At 43.0% G+C, this 17,009-nt stretch overlaps 1 protein-coding gene across 1 annotated transcript in view; it reads right to left on the reverse strand.

Moving 5' to 3' along the window:
- The window catches only part of rnpc3 (RNA-binding region (RNP1, RRM) containing 3), a 38,718-nt gene that overhangs the window by 18,018 nt on the left and 3,691 nt on the right, over positions 1-17,009 (reverse strand). Inside the window, exons 3-5 of the mRNA XM_061922422.1 lie at positions 13,007-13,054; positions 5,116-5,225; positions 4,934-5,023 (exon numbers count right to left, since the gene is read on the reverse strand). Of these exons, the coding sequence (XP_061778406.1) occupies positions 4,934-5,023; positions 5,116-5,225; positions 13,007-13,054 (248 nt within the window). The remainder of the gene's footprint in view (positions 1-4,933; positions 5,024-5,115; positions 5,226-13,006; positions 13,055-17,009) is intronic.

Here is a 17,009-nt window from a genome sequence, read left to right on the forward strand (position 1 = left end):
TTCAAAGCTTCAACAATTAGTTTCCTCAGTTCCCCAACGTTTTCTTGAGTGTTGTTAAAAGAAAAGGTGATGTAACACAGTGGTGAACATGCCCTTTCCCAACTACTTTGGCACGTGTTGCAGCCATGAAACTCTGAGTTCATTATTATTATAAAAATACAGTTGTAAAATTTGGCTGACTGCAGCGAGTCACCTCGACAACACGTCAGACCACCTCCTTTATGTTAAGTTCCAGTTATGCACGCATTTTCAATCATTTAATAAAAGTGATGGGAATGTCTTAATACAAATGCACTGTTTTCAGAAGTTGCAAGGGACAGACGCTTATTTAGTGAAACAAAAATAAATCCAAAACTGCATCAATGTGCATACCATGCTTACCATGGGTGTTACCATTTAGTGGTCAATTGTACGGAATATGTACTGAACGGTGCAATCTACTAATAAAAGTATCAATCAATCAATCACTAGGGCTAGGCCAGGGGTGCCCATTACGTCGATCGCGAGCTACCAGTCGACCGCGGGGGGTGTGTCAGTCGATCTCCAGCCAGGCTTTTAAAAAAAATAGACCTAAAAATGAGTGATCATCAATCTTCACCAAGACGTCACTTAAATGACATTCACGGTACCGGAGGGTCTTGTGAGATGACACTGGCTGCTGCAAGATCATTATTATGAAAATTTGACCGAGAGGAAGGCGAGAAACACTTTTTATTTCAACAGACTCTCCGTCAAAACTCTAAAGGCCGACTGCACATTTCCTATCTTCACAATAAAAGTCCTGCTTCATGCTGCCTGCGCTAACTAAATACAGAGTCTCGGAAAACTGGCGTGGACAAGCGATCCCTCAGAAAGCTGGCGTGCACATCACTTGTGCACGCCAGCTTTCCGAGACTCTTATTTTGTTAGCGCAGGCAGCATGAAGCAGGGCTTTTATTGTGAAGACAGGAAATGTGCAGTCGGCCTTTAGAGTTTTGACGGAAGGGACGACGCGAAAGTCTGTTGAAATAAAAAGTGTTTCTCGCCTTCCTCTCTGTCATTTTTTCATAATAATGAACTGGCAGCAGCCAGCGTCATCTCACAAGACCCTCGGGTGCCGTGAATGTCAATCAAGCAAGCTACGGAATTTGCCGCCAATGTTTTTCTTGTAAAGTGTATGGAAGCTGGATGAATTAGATGCCAAAAACCAACCACTTTCATGTGGTATTGTACAGAAAGGACAACTTTTTGTCCCAGTGCCACCCACACTGGTTTAAATGCAACTTAGATATTGGGTGTCACTATGTAAAGCGCGGGCTTCACGGTGGCAGAGGGGTTAGTGCGTCTGCCTCACAATACGAAGGTCCTGCAGTCCTGGGTTCAAATCCAGGCTTGGGATCTTTCTGTGTGGAGTTTGCATGTTCTCCCCGTGAATGCGTGGGTTCCCTCCGGGTACTCCGGCTTCCTCCCACTTCCAAAGACATGCACCTGGGGATAGGTTGATTGGCAACACTAAATTGGCCCTAGTGTGTGAATGTGAGTGTGAATGTTGTCTGTCTATCTGTGTTGGCGACTTGTCCAGGGTGTACCCCGCCTTCCGCCCGATTGTAGCTGAGATAGGCGCCAGCGCCCCCCGCAACCCCAAAAGGGAATAAGCGGTAGAAAATGGATGGATGGATATGTAAAGCGCTTTGAGTCACTTGAGAAAAGCGCTATATAAATATAATTCACTTCACTTCACAATTCACAAATAAGAATGACAAAACACATTTCGGGAGAACACCCACACCGTAACACAACATAAAAACAACAGAACAAATACCCAGAATCCCTTGCAGCTCTAACTCTTCCGGAACGCTACAATATACACCCCCCGCTACCACCAAACCCCACCCACCTCATTTTTTATTTTATTTTTTTAATTTATTAGCCTGTGGAAAAAGTTAATGTTGATATTTACCTCAAAAGGCTACAAATAGAAAAGAGGCATAAATGTTTTAAATTTGATTTTATTTAATATACCACTTATGTTTTTTTATTTGTTTTTTGCACTGTTACGTTATATAAGCTCTGCCTGTTCCATGGGAGGAAGCCGGAGTACCCGGAGGGAACCCACGCAGTCACGGGGGAGAACATGCAAACTCCACACAGAAAGCTCCCGAGCCGGGGATTGAACCCAGGATTACTCAGGACCTTCGTATTGTGAGGCAGATGCACTAACCCCTGTACCACCGTGCTGCCCTATTTAAGCCTTGCTTGTTAAATATTCATTGCAAAACTTGTTTGGGTCCCTATTAAAAGGTTAATTTGTTCAACTTTGGCCCGCGGCTTTGTTCCGTTTTAAATTTTGGCCCACTGGATTTGAGTTTGACACCCCTGCTGTAGTGTAATGCCCGCAGCTAAAAGCAACTGCGTGAGAACGGATACTCGAATATCACGATATAGTCATTTTCTATATCGCACAGGGACAAACACGCGATACATCGAGTATATCGATATATCGCGTATATCGATATATCGAGTATATCGATATATCGAGTATATATATTGCCCAGCCCTACATCAATATACATAAATAATAACAGATTTCTAATCGAATTGTGAGGTGGTGAAAGATTCCCACCTCTCGTAATTATATTTCTGTATAAAAAAAAAACGTTAAAATCATAGTGATGAAAATATGTGATTTTAAATCAAATGGGTTTTTTTTCTCATGTTATGAAAAATAAATATGATCAACTTCTGAATGTTGTATTGTGTGAATAGGGGAAGGATACAAGTTTAAAGTTAAAAGATAAAGTACTACAGATAGTGTAGTTAAATTACTATCTGGATTTGACCCGTCCCCTTGTCCCATCCCTTGGGAGATGAGGGGAGCAGTGAGCGGTGAATTTTGAAGAGAATTATATTTATATAGCGCTTTTTCTCGTGAAACCCAATATCTACATTTTTTTTTTTTTACATTTAAACCAGTGTGGTTGGCACTGGGAGCAGGTGGGTAAAAGTGTCTTGCCCAAGGACACAATGGCAGTGACTAGGATGGCGGAAGCGGGATTTAAAGTTAAAAGATAAAGTACTAAAAATAGTGTAGTTAAATTACTATCTGGATTTGACCCGTCCCCTTGTCCCATCCCTTGGGAGATGAGGGGAGCAGTGAGCAGTGAATTTTGAAGTGAATTATATTTATACAGCGCTTTTTCTCGTGAAACCAAATATCTAATTTTTTTTTTTTTTTACATTTAAACCAGTGTGGGTGGCACTGGGAGCAGGTGGGTAAAAGTGTCTTGCCCAAGGACACAATGGCAGTGACTAGGATGGCGGAAGCGGGATTTAAAGTTAAAAGATAAAGTACTAAAAATAGTGTAGTTAAATTACTATCTGGATTTGACCCGTCCCCTTGTCCCATCCCTTGGGAGATGAGGGGAGCAGTGAGCAGTGAATTTTGAAGTGAATTATATTTATACAGCGCTTTTTCTCGTGAAACCCAATATCTAAGTTACATTGAAACCAGTGTGGGTGGCACTGGGAGCAGGTGGGTAAAAGTGTCTTGCCCAAGGACACAATGGCAGTGACTAGGATGGCGGAAGCGGGATTCGAACCTGCAACCTTCAAGTTGCTGGCACGGCCGCTCTACCAACCGAGCTATACCGCCCCAAGGTGGCAAGCGCCCAGGAATCATTTTGGTGATTTAACCCCCAATTCCAACCCCCCTTTTTTAATGGTCTTTGGCCAGGGTTTGAACTCACGACCTACCTAACCACGAGGCCACTGAGCAGGCCTTGTTTACATTAGATGAAATCTTTGCAACAGAACTGGATCGCGATGTTTAAAGGGAGCGGGATTTCCGCCATGTTTGATCAACTAAATATGCTGATTAACTTGAAATTGATCCCGATCACCAATCACAATCAGCTCCGGTTTGAGGGTTAACCTACCCAGTAAGGTACTGAGCATAACCAAATTTTACAAATCCATTTTCTACCGCTTATTCCCTTTTGGGGTCGCGGGGGGCGCTGGCGCCTATCTCAGCTACAATCGGGCGGAAGGCGGGGTACACCCTGGACAAGTCGCCACCTCATCGCAGGGCCAACACAGATAGACAGACAACATTCACACTCACATTCAAACACTAGGGCCAATTTAGTGTTGCCAATCAACCTATCCCCAGGTGCATGTCTTTGGAAGTGGGAGGAAGCCGGAGTACCCGGAGGGAACCCACGCAGTCACGGGGAGAACATGCAAACTCCACACAGAAAGATCCCGAGCCTGGATTTGAACCCAGAACTGCAGGACCTTCGTATTGTGAGGCAGACGCACTAACCCCTCTGCCACCGTGAAGCCCGCGCTTTACATAGTGAAACCCAATATCTAAGTTACATTTAAACCAGTGTGGGTGGCAGTTGGAGCAGGTGGGTAAAGTGTCTTGCCCAAGGACACAACGGCGGTAACTAGGATGGCACAAGCGGGAATCGAACCTGCAACCCTCAAGTTGCTGGCACGGCCACTCTACCAACCGAGCTATGCCGTTTGGTGTGGGTTCACAGTGTGGCGCATATTTTTTGACAATGTTAAAGTTGTTTACACGGCCACCTTTACTGTGACCTGTATGGCTGTTGGCCAAGTATGCATGGCATTCGCATTTGTGTGTGTGAAAGCCGCATATATTATGTGACTTGGCCAGTACGCTGTTTATATGGAGGAAAAGAGAACGTGACGACATGTTGTAGAGAACGCTAAAGGCAGTGCCTTTATTGCACGTTCCCAATATTATTGTCCGAGTGGAAATCGGGAGAATGGTTGCCCAGGGAGATTTTCGGGAAGGGCACTAAACTTCAGGAGTCTCCCGGGAAAATCGGGAGGGTTGGCAAGTACTTGAGCAAAGCATACCCAACCGTAACATGAACTTACAAACCGACAAAAAACTGATACAACCACACACACACACGTTACTCACCCAAGACTTGGAGCGATGCCGGTCTCTATAAGAGGAACATTTGGCTGCTTCGTTTCCTGTTTGTTCTTGGCTTCTACGTCATGCTTATTACTGCGAGGAAGAAATAAACAGATGCGAGCCGGGATATTAAATATGTCAATCTGAGAACAATGGAACGTTGGCTTGTCAGTGCGGTCACGTACCTTTCTGTCACAGGTGGGTCCTTTAACACTGTGATATTATCCTGGCCTTTTGCAAACTCCACAATGAGCTTCCGGTTGAGAATCTCTAACTGATGGAGGCGCGTGAGAGCCTTTAAAAAGAAAGACAATGAGCGCAGGTGGCTCAAAGTAATTGTTGGGGGGGGGGGGGGGTTATACCATGTGACATTAGAGCAGACCTGGGCAAATAAACGCGGCCCGTTAAGTCCAATCCAATCCAATCCACTTTATTTATATAGCACATTTAAACAACAATAACGTTTCCAAAGTGCTGCACAGCCGTGTTAAAAACAATTGTAAAAAATAAAATAAATAAATAAATAAAATAAAATAAAGTATATATATATATACATATATATTATGCTCCACCAATGACTGAATAAAAACAAAAAATAAATAAATATAAAACCGATAAAAACAAATATGATTAAAAACTATTTTCCATCCATCCATCATCTTCCGCTTATCCGAGGTCGGGTCGCGGGGGCAACAGCCTAAGCAGGGAAACCCAGCCTTCCCTCTCCCCAGCCACTTCGTCCAGCTCTTCCCGGGGGATCCCGAGGCGTTCCCAGGCCAGCCGGGAGACATAGTCTTCCCAACGTGTCCTGGGTCTTCCCCGTGGCCTCCTACCGGTTGGACTCGCCCTAAACACCTCCCTAGGGAGGCGTTCGGGTGGCATCCTGACCAGATGCCCGAACCACCTCATCTGGCTCCTCTCCATGTGGAGGAGCAGCGGCTTTACTTTGAGTTCCTCCCGGATTTTAGAGGGTAAAATCAATTAAAACAGTAAAATAGAAATCAAAGTGTATAAAAAACACAGAGGACAACAGAGGACCACACAACTCAAGTAGTGTTAAAAGCCAAAGAATACTTAAAACACTCCACTGTGGAAGCAGTTTGAACATGGAGGGGGCAGAGTGTTCCAGAGCTTAGGGCCGACCACAGAGAAGGCCCTGTCTCCCCCTGGTCTTAAGTCTGGTCTTGGGCACCACGAGCTGGAGCTGGCTCTCGGACCTCAGAGCGCGCGCAGGGATGTAAATTTGGATGAGGTCCGAGATATATATTCCTCAGGCAGACGCTACAGGGTGCTAAAAGCGAGCACCAATAGACTAAAAAATAGCTTTTACCCAAGAGCCATAAAAGCATTAAACAGGCACTGAGTGAGCACAATATGTCCATCATGTCCTCATGTGTAATGTTTAAATGTTTTTCTATTTTTTCGGACTACAATGTGCAATAATGTTTTATGTATGTGTGTATATGTATTCATATGCATTTTTTTTTTTTTCCCAAGATGGCTGCTGTAGGCAGGAGCTCTGTGCTCTTGTGTCATCCTTTTGTGTTTCCCTCTTGTTTTCATGTGGTATTATATTTTTTTTAACATTTTGGTCCGGGACCCTTTGGGACTGTGTGACAAGGGGTGCCACTTTCGTGACCTCTGTGGTGCTTTTTTTGTGGACTTCTGGATCTGCCTCCCGGGAGCCTTTTGGCCATGGAGACCAGCTGCAGGGTCTCTGCTACACCAGAGTCTGTTTGGATGTACTGGAGGAGATGCGGATGAGGGGACAGGGCTGTGGAGCTAGCACTGAGCTACTGGGACGGAGAGGCTTCGCGGTGTCTTGACTGGGTGAGCAGGTGTCGGACACCTCAGTCACCTTGGACGTATCCTCGCTCATCCATGCGGACTGGACACTGGCCGAGAGTGGAGTCGGCTGTCTTGGTTGCTTTTTTGGGTCTGCTTCTGTCTCTGGCCATGCTCCCTCCACCCCAGCAGACGATGGCATGAAACAAAAACCTCTATGTAGGTCTGACTTAGACCTAAATTTCCAATAAAACACTTCTATACCTAAAATCAACAGGAAGTTGGCAAAAACCCCTTCAAAACAAAATATTAGCAAAAAATGCCTTTTTTGCCTCTTTGAACTGATATTTGGCCCCCTTAAAAAGCTTCAAAGTGCAAGTTAAAGCTATACTATGCCAAGCGAAAGCCATTTATCAACAACATCCAGAAACGCCAATCTGTAATTTGACCCCCTTAACATGCTTCAAAACTCACCAAATTTTACACACACATCAGGACTGGTGAAAATTGCCATCCAATAAAAAAACAAACCCCAACAATGACAATTGGGTTCTAGCGCCCCCTAAGAAAAAAAAACTGACAAAACTGCTTGTAAATTCTGTTAGGAATGTCGTAGAGTGATGAAACAAAAACTTCTATGTAGGTCTGACTAAGATCGGGACTCGGGACACGGCGGGCAGCGGCCAAAGGCGGACCCGACCAACGCTGCTTGCAGCTTTAATTTACTTTTTATTCATAGCTGTATGTAAAAGTGTCTGGTTGTATCTGCTGCTTTAATGTCCTTAATGTCCTCTGTGTTCTTTGATGTTTGATGTTTCCCTCTTACACACATGGAAGAGGGATGTGTACTATGGCTATGAGTCGTCGTTTTTTTTTTGTTTTTTTTCCCCTTGGCCTCAGTCTGCACCCCCACTCCAGGGCCCAGGCTAAGACCGATTTTTATTTTATTTTATTTTATTTTAATCTTTCATTCTTTTCTCCCCCCCTCCCCCCCGTTTACCTGTATGTCATCTTTTTTGTAAGGGGCGCTGGAAGCTGGCAGACCCGTCAGCGATCCTGTTCTGTCTCCCTGTAATGTTTGTCTGAACTTGAATGGGATTGTGCTGAAAATTGTAATTTTCCTGAAGGAACTCTCCTGACGGAATAAATAAAGTACTATCTATCTATCTAGATATGCATCTGTGTGGATACATATACATATACATATACATATACATATGTCATCTTTATCTTTTTTTTACTATTTATACTACCATATTGTATATGCACCTTAGGAGGAGCTGCTCCAATTTCGTTTTCTTTGAACCTGTTCATTGCAATAATGACAATAAAACTCTATTCTATTCTATTCTATATTGAGGTGCCAGTCCATGTAAAGATTTAAAAACAAACAGCAATGTTTTAAAATCAATTCTAAAATGAACAGGTAGCCAGTGCAAACTCTGAAGAATTGGGGTTATATGCTGGCGTTTCCTGGCCCCTGTTCAAAGTCCTGCTGCCGCGTTCTGTACTAACTGCAACCGGGAGAGAGCTTTTTGGCTAATGCCAGCATAAAGTGCATTGCAGTAGTCCAGCCCTACATCAATACACATAAATAATAACAGATTTCTAATCGAATCGTGAGGTGGTGAAAGATTCCCACCTCTCGTAATTATATTTCTGTATAAAAAAAAAACGTTAAAATCATGGTGATGAAAATATGTGATTTTAAATCAACTGTTTTTTTTTCTCATGTTATGAAAAAGAAATATGATCAACTTCTGAATGTTGTATTGTGTGAATAGGGGAAGGATACGAGTTTAAAGTTAGAAGATAAAGTACTACTGATAGTGTAGTTAAATTATTATCTGGATTTGACCCGTCCCCTTGTCCCATCCCTTGGGAGATGAGGGGAGCAGTGAGCGGTGAATTTTGAAGAGAATTATATTTATATAGCGCTTTTTCTAGTGCAAAAAATTATAAAGTTTGCTTACAAAATTGGGACTTTTGTCGAGCAAAACTCCGACATTTGTGAAGTGAAGTGAATTATATTTATATAGCGCTTTTCTCTAGTGACTCGAAGCGTTTTACATAGTGAAACCCAATATCTAAGTTACATTTAAACCAGTGTGGGTGGCACTGGGAGCAGGTGGGTAAAAGGGTCTTGCCCAAGGACACAATGGCAGTGACTAGGATGGCGGAAGCGGGATTTAAAGTTAAAAGATAAAGTACTAAAAATAGTGTAGTTAAATTACTATCTGGATTCGACCCGTCCCCTTGTCCCATCCCTTGGGAGATGAGGGGAGCAGTGAGCAGTGAATTTTGAAGTGAATTATATTTATATAGCGCTTTTTCTCGTGAAACCCAATATCTAAGTTACATTTAAACCAGTGTGGGTGGCACTGGGAGCAGGTGGGTAAAAGTGTCTTGCCCAAGGACACAATGGCAGTGACTAGGATGGCGGAAGCGGGATTATACCATGTGACATTAGAGCAGACCCGGGTTTAACCTTTACTAAAAGACGAAGGTGATAAAAAACGCCATTGACTTGTTTGTCTAGTTTAAAATGGCTGTCTATAGTGACGCCAAGGCTGGTGACTTTGGGACGCACATCATTTTGCAATGGTCCCAAGTCAGTGAGGGCCGGACCCAAAAACTAAAATTTCCGTTTTTCCCTCATTCATTATTAAAAAGTATGGTTGCAAAGCTGAAACTTAAAGGAATTGACGTAAGGGCACCACCAGGAGTGGAGCCTGCGGCTTAATTCTGGCCCGCCAGACATTCTCAAATATTTTTTTTTTTTTATCTTTAAGATGGAAACTGTAGTCGCCATTATGATGTGCAGTGATGTTTTCAAATGACCGCAAGTCTTGAAATATACAAAGTATTTCAATGGTTGCAACATGCCCTTTTGCATGATATACTAGTTACTATGGTCATCTAATTACCGTATATCCTTGAATTGCCGCCGGGTATATAGTATGCGCCTGTTTAGAATTACTGCCGGGTCAAACTCGTGTTTGGTGTTTTGTATCATTTCATCATCATCATCATCATTTATTTTTATTCCTTTCATGAAAATGCATATTTACAAGCCACGTACAATTGACACTGTCATTGTTTTTTTTGTTTTTCTTTCTTATACATTTCCATGATCAGAAAGGAGCAGATGGAAGAATTATATTCTTATATTTATCTGCCCCTTTTTTTTAACAGAAATTACAGTATTTTAGATGAATTATAACTGTTCCCTCCACCAACACCCAAACTCCAACATACTTTTCCATTTTCCTTTAAGCACTTTCACAATGACACGTCCCAAAAAAAAAAACTTGTTTCGCAAAAAACTAGCGCATGCTTAACATTACCGCCGGCTCAGGATTTATGCCGTGTCGCAAAATATTATATTTATTAGCGCATGTCTAGAATTTCCGCCGGGTCAAACTTGTTTCGCAAAATAATTAGTATATGCCTAGAATTTCCGCCGGGTCAAACTCGTCACGTCACGAGTGACACTTCACCTGTCGTCATTTTCAAAATGAAGGAGGCTGAATTCAATAATTTGAAATTACATAAAGGGAAGAAGATTAAGAGCTATTCAGTAGGATTTAAGGTCCAAGCTATTGAATATGCTAAAAGAACAGTAAGCAGCTATGTTTTATTAATATACCGTAGCTGCGTGTGTCAAATATGAGTCATTAAATGACTCCCGCCTCCTGGTGGTAGAGGGCGCTAGTGATCCTTCTTGCGACTACTCGGCTGCATAAGAAGTGACAAGAAGCAGCAAGTGAGCAGCGTGTGTTTATTTTTTCCTCTCGCTTGCACTTTTAACATGGAGGATGACATATCTAAAATAAAACAGTTTTCTAAACTGGACTTTCCATTGAAGCAGGAGGTAATAAAGGAAGACCTCTATCGAGACAGAGAGACTTTTAAAACTGAAGAAAGATAAGGAAGACTTCTATAAACATGTTATCGATGCTTTTGATCAGAAGGAGCGGAGCATGGACGTCATTTATAAGTAAAGGTAAGACCATAATAACGTTTTTTTTTATTAAATGTGCTTTTCATAATGTTATCCTTACATCACACTCAAATTTTTAAGCGCTGGAGTGAGAAAAGGTTTTAAAATAATTAGCGCATGCTTGCCTTTACTGCATGCCTTTGGTAAGCGCCGGAGTGAGAAGAAGTTTTAAATTAATTAATTAGCGCCCCGACGACAATTCAAGGAAATACGGTAGTTACTATGGTAATCTAATTCACAGCAGCTCAGAGTGTTTCCAGAGCGGCCAGCCTGAAATGTGGGTGTCAGGGACAGACCCGGAAAGAGTTTTTTTACAACAAAGTTCTAAAGCTTAGTGATATATCAGATAGTAGGAGGGTTTTTTTTAACCCTTAGCGTTCATATTTCGCTGTGTTTGTAGCATTTTGAAAAATTCTGTGGTTCCCCACTAAAAGGGGCTGTTTGCAACCTTAGCGCTAATGTGCTAGCTTTGCAATGATTTTTTTTTTTAAATATTTGTTTATTCATTTGATAGGGAAAATAAAACAGGTACTGAGAAACAAACAAACCGCCCTTCCCCCCCCAAAAAATATATACAGTATATATATATATATATATATGTATATAGATATATATATATATATATATATATATATAGATAGATAGATAGATAGATATCGATATACATACATATATATATATATATATATATATATATATCCAGGGTGTACCCCGCCTTCCGCCCGATTGTAGCTGAGATAGGCGCCAGCGACCCCGTAAAGGACAAGCGGTAGAAAATGGATGGATATATATAGATAGATAGATAGATAGATAGATAGATAGATAGATAGATAGATAGATAGATAGATAGATAGATAGATAGATAGATAGATATATATATATATATATCCATCCATTTTCTACCGCTTGTCCCTTACGGGGTCGCTGGCGCCTATCTCAGCTACAATCGGGCGGAAGGCGGGGTACACCCTGGACAAGTCGCAGGGGGCGCTGGCGCCTATCTCAGCTACAATCGGGCGGAAGGCGGGGTACACCCTGGACAAGTCGCGGGGGGCGCTGGCGCCTATCTCAGCTACAATCGGGCGGAAGGCGGGGTACACCCTGGACAAGTCGCGGGGGGCGCTGGCGCCTATCTCAGCTACAATCGGGCGGAAGGCGGGGTACACCCTGGACAAGTCGCGGGGGGCGCTGGCCCCTATCTCAGCTACAATCGGGCGGAAGGCATTGTTTACAAATTTGTAAACAATGGCTTTATCCTTTTAACATTGGGAACACAAATAATAATTCTGCCCACGTTAATCCACATTAAACTGCCTCAACTTGTTGCTCGGATTAAATAAAATGACAAAACTTTTCTTCTACATATAAAAAGTGCAACATTAAAAAGTTTCAAGTCAGCTCATTATGCTTATTTTATCACAGCATTTGGGAAGCCTGGAGTTGATTTTTATTATGTAAACGTTATATTTTTATCAACATGTGATAGCAGGGACCCTGCCGTTCAAAACTAGGCTGCTACATTACTAATGACTAATGTAACTATAGCTGAAAAAACAGCACAATAGCAATAGGAGAGACTATTCATCCCTGAACACCATGGAGTTCATGTAGGCTTAATGATGCACTTACATTAATGTCTCACTAGCATACACGCACGCACGCGTAGACACACACACACACACCGCACAATGGGCTAACATACACACGGAAAAATGAGCTAACGTTACGCTAAAATTTAATTAACCTTCAAGCCAGGACTCCGGGCGATCTGAGCTGAAGTTTGTTTCTAGAACGTAATCTAGAACGTTGATTGGGAGGTGTTTATTATAATTTGGGGAGAGTCCGCTGCTAACCTGCTAAACACCTATCTGTTCGACACTGAAGTGCTGACTACATGCGCTCTGAATACGCACTGCTGATTGGTTGTTACCGCTCTGAATACGCACTGCTGATTGTCTGTTACAGTTATATATGTAACCAATCAGATGATTGTGTGGGTGGGACAATGCTGGGTGCAGTGAAGGAGACAGAGGCAGAACGGAGCGGAGCAGCTTGTTAAGACTTTAACTTAGGCGGCTACTTCATATGTTTGTGTGGAAACTCGTTCCGTACACCTCCGAACCGAACCGGAACCCCCGTATGGAAACGGTTCAATACAAATGTAACTCAAAAATGTATCAATAATGGCTTTTAAATCAAAATGTGCTTTGGTTAAAGATTCCCACCTTTACAATTACCCTCGTATATTGAGGTATACTATAAGATATATGCTAATAAAACACACTCACCTTCTCTGCAGCTTTTTCACTGCGAAACGCTGCAAATGCTGCGTGTTTCTGTGGAGATGAAAAGACATGAGTACAAATTAAAGTCTCTCAAAGTGTTTGGGGGAAGTCCTTGAAAAAGATCAATTAGACAGACACATAATGTTGGATATGGAGAACATACAAACACTTTATTTATTTGAGTCAAAAATATTAAAGTTTGATGATTTGGTAAGGGTTCTTGAGGGTGCATGGGAGTTTGCCCAACCAGTCTACATGTGCTTTGTGGACTTGGAGAAGGCATTCGACCGTGTCCCTCGGGAAGTCCTGTGGGGAGTGCTCAGAGAGTATGGGGTATCAGACTGTCTTATTGTGGCGGTCCGTTCCCTGTATGATCAGTGTCAGAGCTTGGTCCGCATTGCCGGCAGTAAGTCGGACACATTTCCAGTGAGGGTTGGACTCCGCCAAGGCTGTCCTTTGTCACCGATTCTGTTCATAACTTTTATGGACAGAATTTCTAGGCGCAGTCAAGGCGTTGAGGGGTTCCGGTTTGGTGACCGCAGGATTAGGTCTCTGCTTTTTGCAGATGATGTGGTCCTGATGGCTTCATCTGACCGGGATCTTCAGCTCTCGCTGGATCGTTTCGCAGCCGAGTGTGAAGCGACCGGAATGAAAATCAGCACCTCCAAGTCAGAGTCCATGGTTCTCGCCCGGAAAAGGGTGGAGTGCCATCTCCGGGTTGGGGAGGAGACCCTGCCCCAAGTGGAGGAGTTCAAGTACCTAGGAGTCTTGTTCACGAGTGAGGGAAGAGTGGATCGTGAGATCGACAGGCGGATCGGTGCGGCGTCTTCAGTAATGCGGACGTTGTACCGGTCCGTTGTGGTGAAGAAGGAGCTGAGCCGGAAGGTAAAGCTCTCAATTTACCGGTCGATCTACGTTCCCATCCTCACCTATGGTCATGAGCTTTGGGTCATGACCGAAAGGATAAGATCACGGGTACAAGCGGCCGAAATGAGTTTCCTCCGCCGTGTGGCGGGGCTCTCCCTTAGAGATAGGGTGAGAAGCTCTGCCATCCGGGAGGAACTCAAAGTAAAGCTGCTGCTCCTTCACATCGAGAGGAGCCAGATGAGGTGGTTCGGGCATCTGGTCAGGATGCCACCCGAACGCCTCCCTAGGGAGGTGTTTAGGGCACGTCCAACCGGTAGGAGGCCACGGGGAAGACCCAGGACACGTTGGGAAGACTATGTCTCCCGGCTGGCCTGGGAACGCCTCGGGATCCCCCGGGAAGAGCTAGACGAAGTGGCTGGGGAGAGGGAAGTCTGGGTTTCCCTGCTTAGGCTGTTGCCCCCGCGACCCGACCTCGGATAAGCGGAAGATGATGATGATGGATGATTTGGTAAAATTGCAAACAGCTAAAATGATGTACAAAGCAAACTATAACCTGCTACCAAAGAATGTACAACAATTCTTCTCAACTAAAGAGGATAAATACAACTAGAGCTGGGCGATATATCGATATACTCGATATATCGCGGGTTTGTCTCTGTGCGATATAAAAAAATTCTATATCGTGATATTCGAGTATACAGTTGTGCTCATAAGTTTACATACCCTGGGAAAATTCATGATTTCTTGGCCATTCTTAAGAGAATATGAATGATAACACAAAAACCTTTCTTCCACTCATGCTTAAAGGGGAACATTATCACAATTTCAAAAGGGTTAAAAACAATAAAAATCAGTTCCCAGTGGCTTGGTGTATTTTTTGAAGTTTTTTTCAAAATTTTACCGGTCTCGGAATATCCCTAAATAAAGCTTTAAAGTGCCTTATTTTTGACTCTCTGCGAAGACACTGGCCATTTCCCTGTGACGTCACACAGTGCTGCCAATGTAAACAAACAATGGGAATACCACAGCAAGATATAGTGATATTAGCTCGGATTCAAACTCGGATTTCAGCGACATAACAGATTACGCATGTATTGAAACAGATGGTTGGAGTATGAAAATATTGAAGAGGAAACTGAAGCTATTGAGCGAATAGCTATTGACGCTATTCGAAGCCATAGCATGGCCGAATAGCTGCGTTAGCATCGCCGGTGAAATGTGCGGACCAAACGATCAGGACTTTTGCATCTTTTGACACTGGAGCAACTTAAATCCGTTGATTGGTAAGTGTTTTTTTCGCATTAAAAGTGGGTGGAAGGAAACGTAATATAGTTGCAAATGCATCTGCAGGTTATCCATACATCTCTGTTCCATGTCTGCTTTAGCACCGCCGGTAAATAGCATGTTAGCATCGATTAGCGTAGCATGTTAGCATCGATTAGTTGGCAGTCAACATCAACAAAACTCACCTTTGTGATTTCGTTGACTATCGTTGCAAATGCATCTGCAGGTTATCCATACATCTCTGTGCCATGTCTGCTTTAGCATCGCCGGTCAAATGTGGAGACACTCTGGCACATTCAATGGGGGACTGGCGGCAGACACTTTCGCATCTTCGGGCCGGTGGTGCAACTTGAATCCCTCCCTGTTAGTGTTGTTACACCCTCCGACAACACCGTCGAGGCATGATGTCTCCAAGGTTCCAAAAAATAGTCGAAAAAACGGAAAATAACAGAGCTGAGACCCGGTGTTTGTAATGTGTTGAAAATGAAAATGGCGGGTGTGTTACCTCGGCGGCGTCACATTCTGACGTCATCGCCTCCAGCCCGATAAACAGAAAGGCGTTTAATTCGCCAAAATTCACCCATTTAGAGTTCGGAAATCGGTTAAAAAAATAGATGGTCTTTTTTCTGCATTATCAAGGTATATATTGACGCTTACATAGGTCTGCTGATAATGTTCCCCTTTAATGGTTGTGTGAAGCTATTTATTGGCAAACAACTGTTTACTCTTTTTAAATTAAAATGACAAAAGATTCAGTTAGACAACTGAATTAGTTAGCCACAACAGCCAGAAAAATTGTTCAAGATGTAAAGAAAAATCCACAAACAACTTCAACTGTAATACAAGACTCTGGAAAATTGTGGTGCGGCTGTTTCAAGATGCACAATTTTCTCCTTCTTCTTTTTCCTTCTTCTAAGAAGACTAAGCATAGATGAGTGGTTACAGTAGCTAGCTCACAATCAAAGAGTGCAAGGATCAAATCCCTGCCAGGTTCACTGGTAACTATGAAAAGTCCAGCAGCAAGTGTAAATGTTTTATGTTATAGCTCACTGAGACAGGTTCGCGATTAAATATGTCATTGGGGCCCAAAATCTTATTTAAAGAAGACCAAGGATAGCTCAATGGTTAAAGCTGCTAGCTCCCAATCAAAGGGCACTGGGTTCAAATCCCAGGCAAATTGATTGCTAACTAGGAAAGCTATTTGTTTTGTATCATAGTTTACTGAGAAAGGCCATCAATTGAACATGCCACTGGGGCCCGAAATCTGTCCACAAGAAGACCAAGAACAGCCAAACAGCTAGCTCCCAATCAAAAGGGTCCAATAAGGAGGCACTTGAAGAAAAATGGGCTGCATGGTCGAGTCACCAGAAGAAAGCAATGTATGCGCAAATGTCACAAAGCATCCCGCTTGAATTATGCCAAACAGCACAGAGACAAGCCTCCAAACTTCTGAAACGAAGTAATTTGGAGTGATGGCTTTCTTCTGGCGACTCGACCATGCAGCCCATTTTTCTTCAAGTTACTATGAATAATAACACAAAAGGGTTTTCACTCATATTCTCTAAAGAAAAGCCAATAAATCATCATTTCTCCCAGGGTATGTAAACTTATGAGCATAACTGTACGTTCTCACACAGTTGCTTTTTAGCTGCGGGCATTACACTTCAGGCTTTTCTCACTCTCACTCAGAGACGTAAAACAAGTGCACCTTCTTACATACGTTACGTACGTATACGCCCTCGCTAAACAGAGAGGTAGCGGTATGCGTAACGTTAGCTGTAGTGCGAATGGTAATACGAGAGAAAGAAGGAAGAATTAATTCCCAAGAAAAACAGCAGGGGGGTCTATGGTCTAG

Source organism: Nerophis ophidion, linkage group LG15 (genome assembly GCF_033978795.1).
Source record: "Nerophis ophidion isolate RoL-2023_Sa linkage group LG15, RoL_Noph_v1.0, whole genome shotgun sequence".
NCBI lineage: Eukaryota > Metazoa > Chordata > Actinopteri > Syngnathiformes > Syngnathidae > Nerophis > Nerophis ophidion.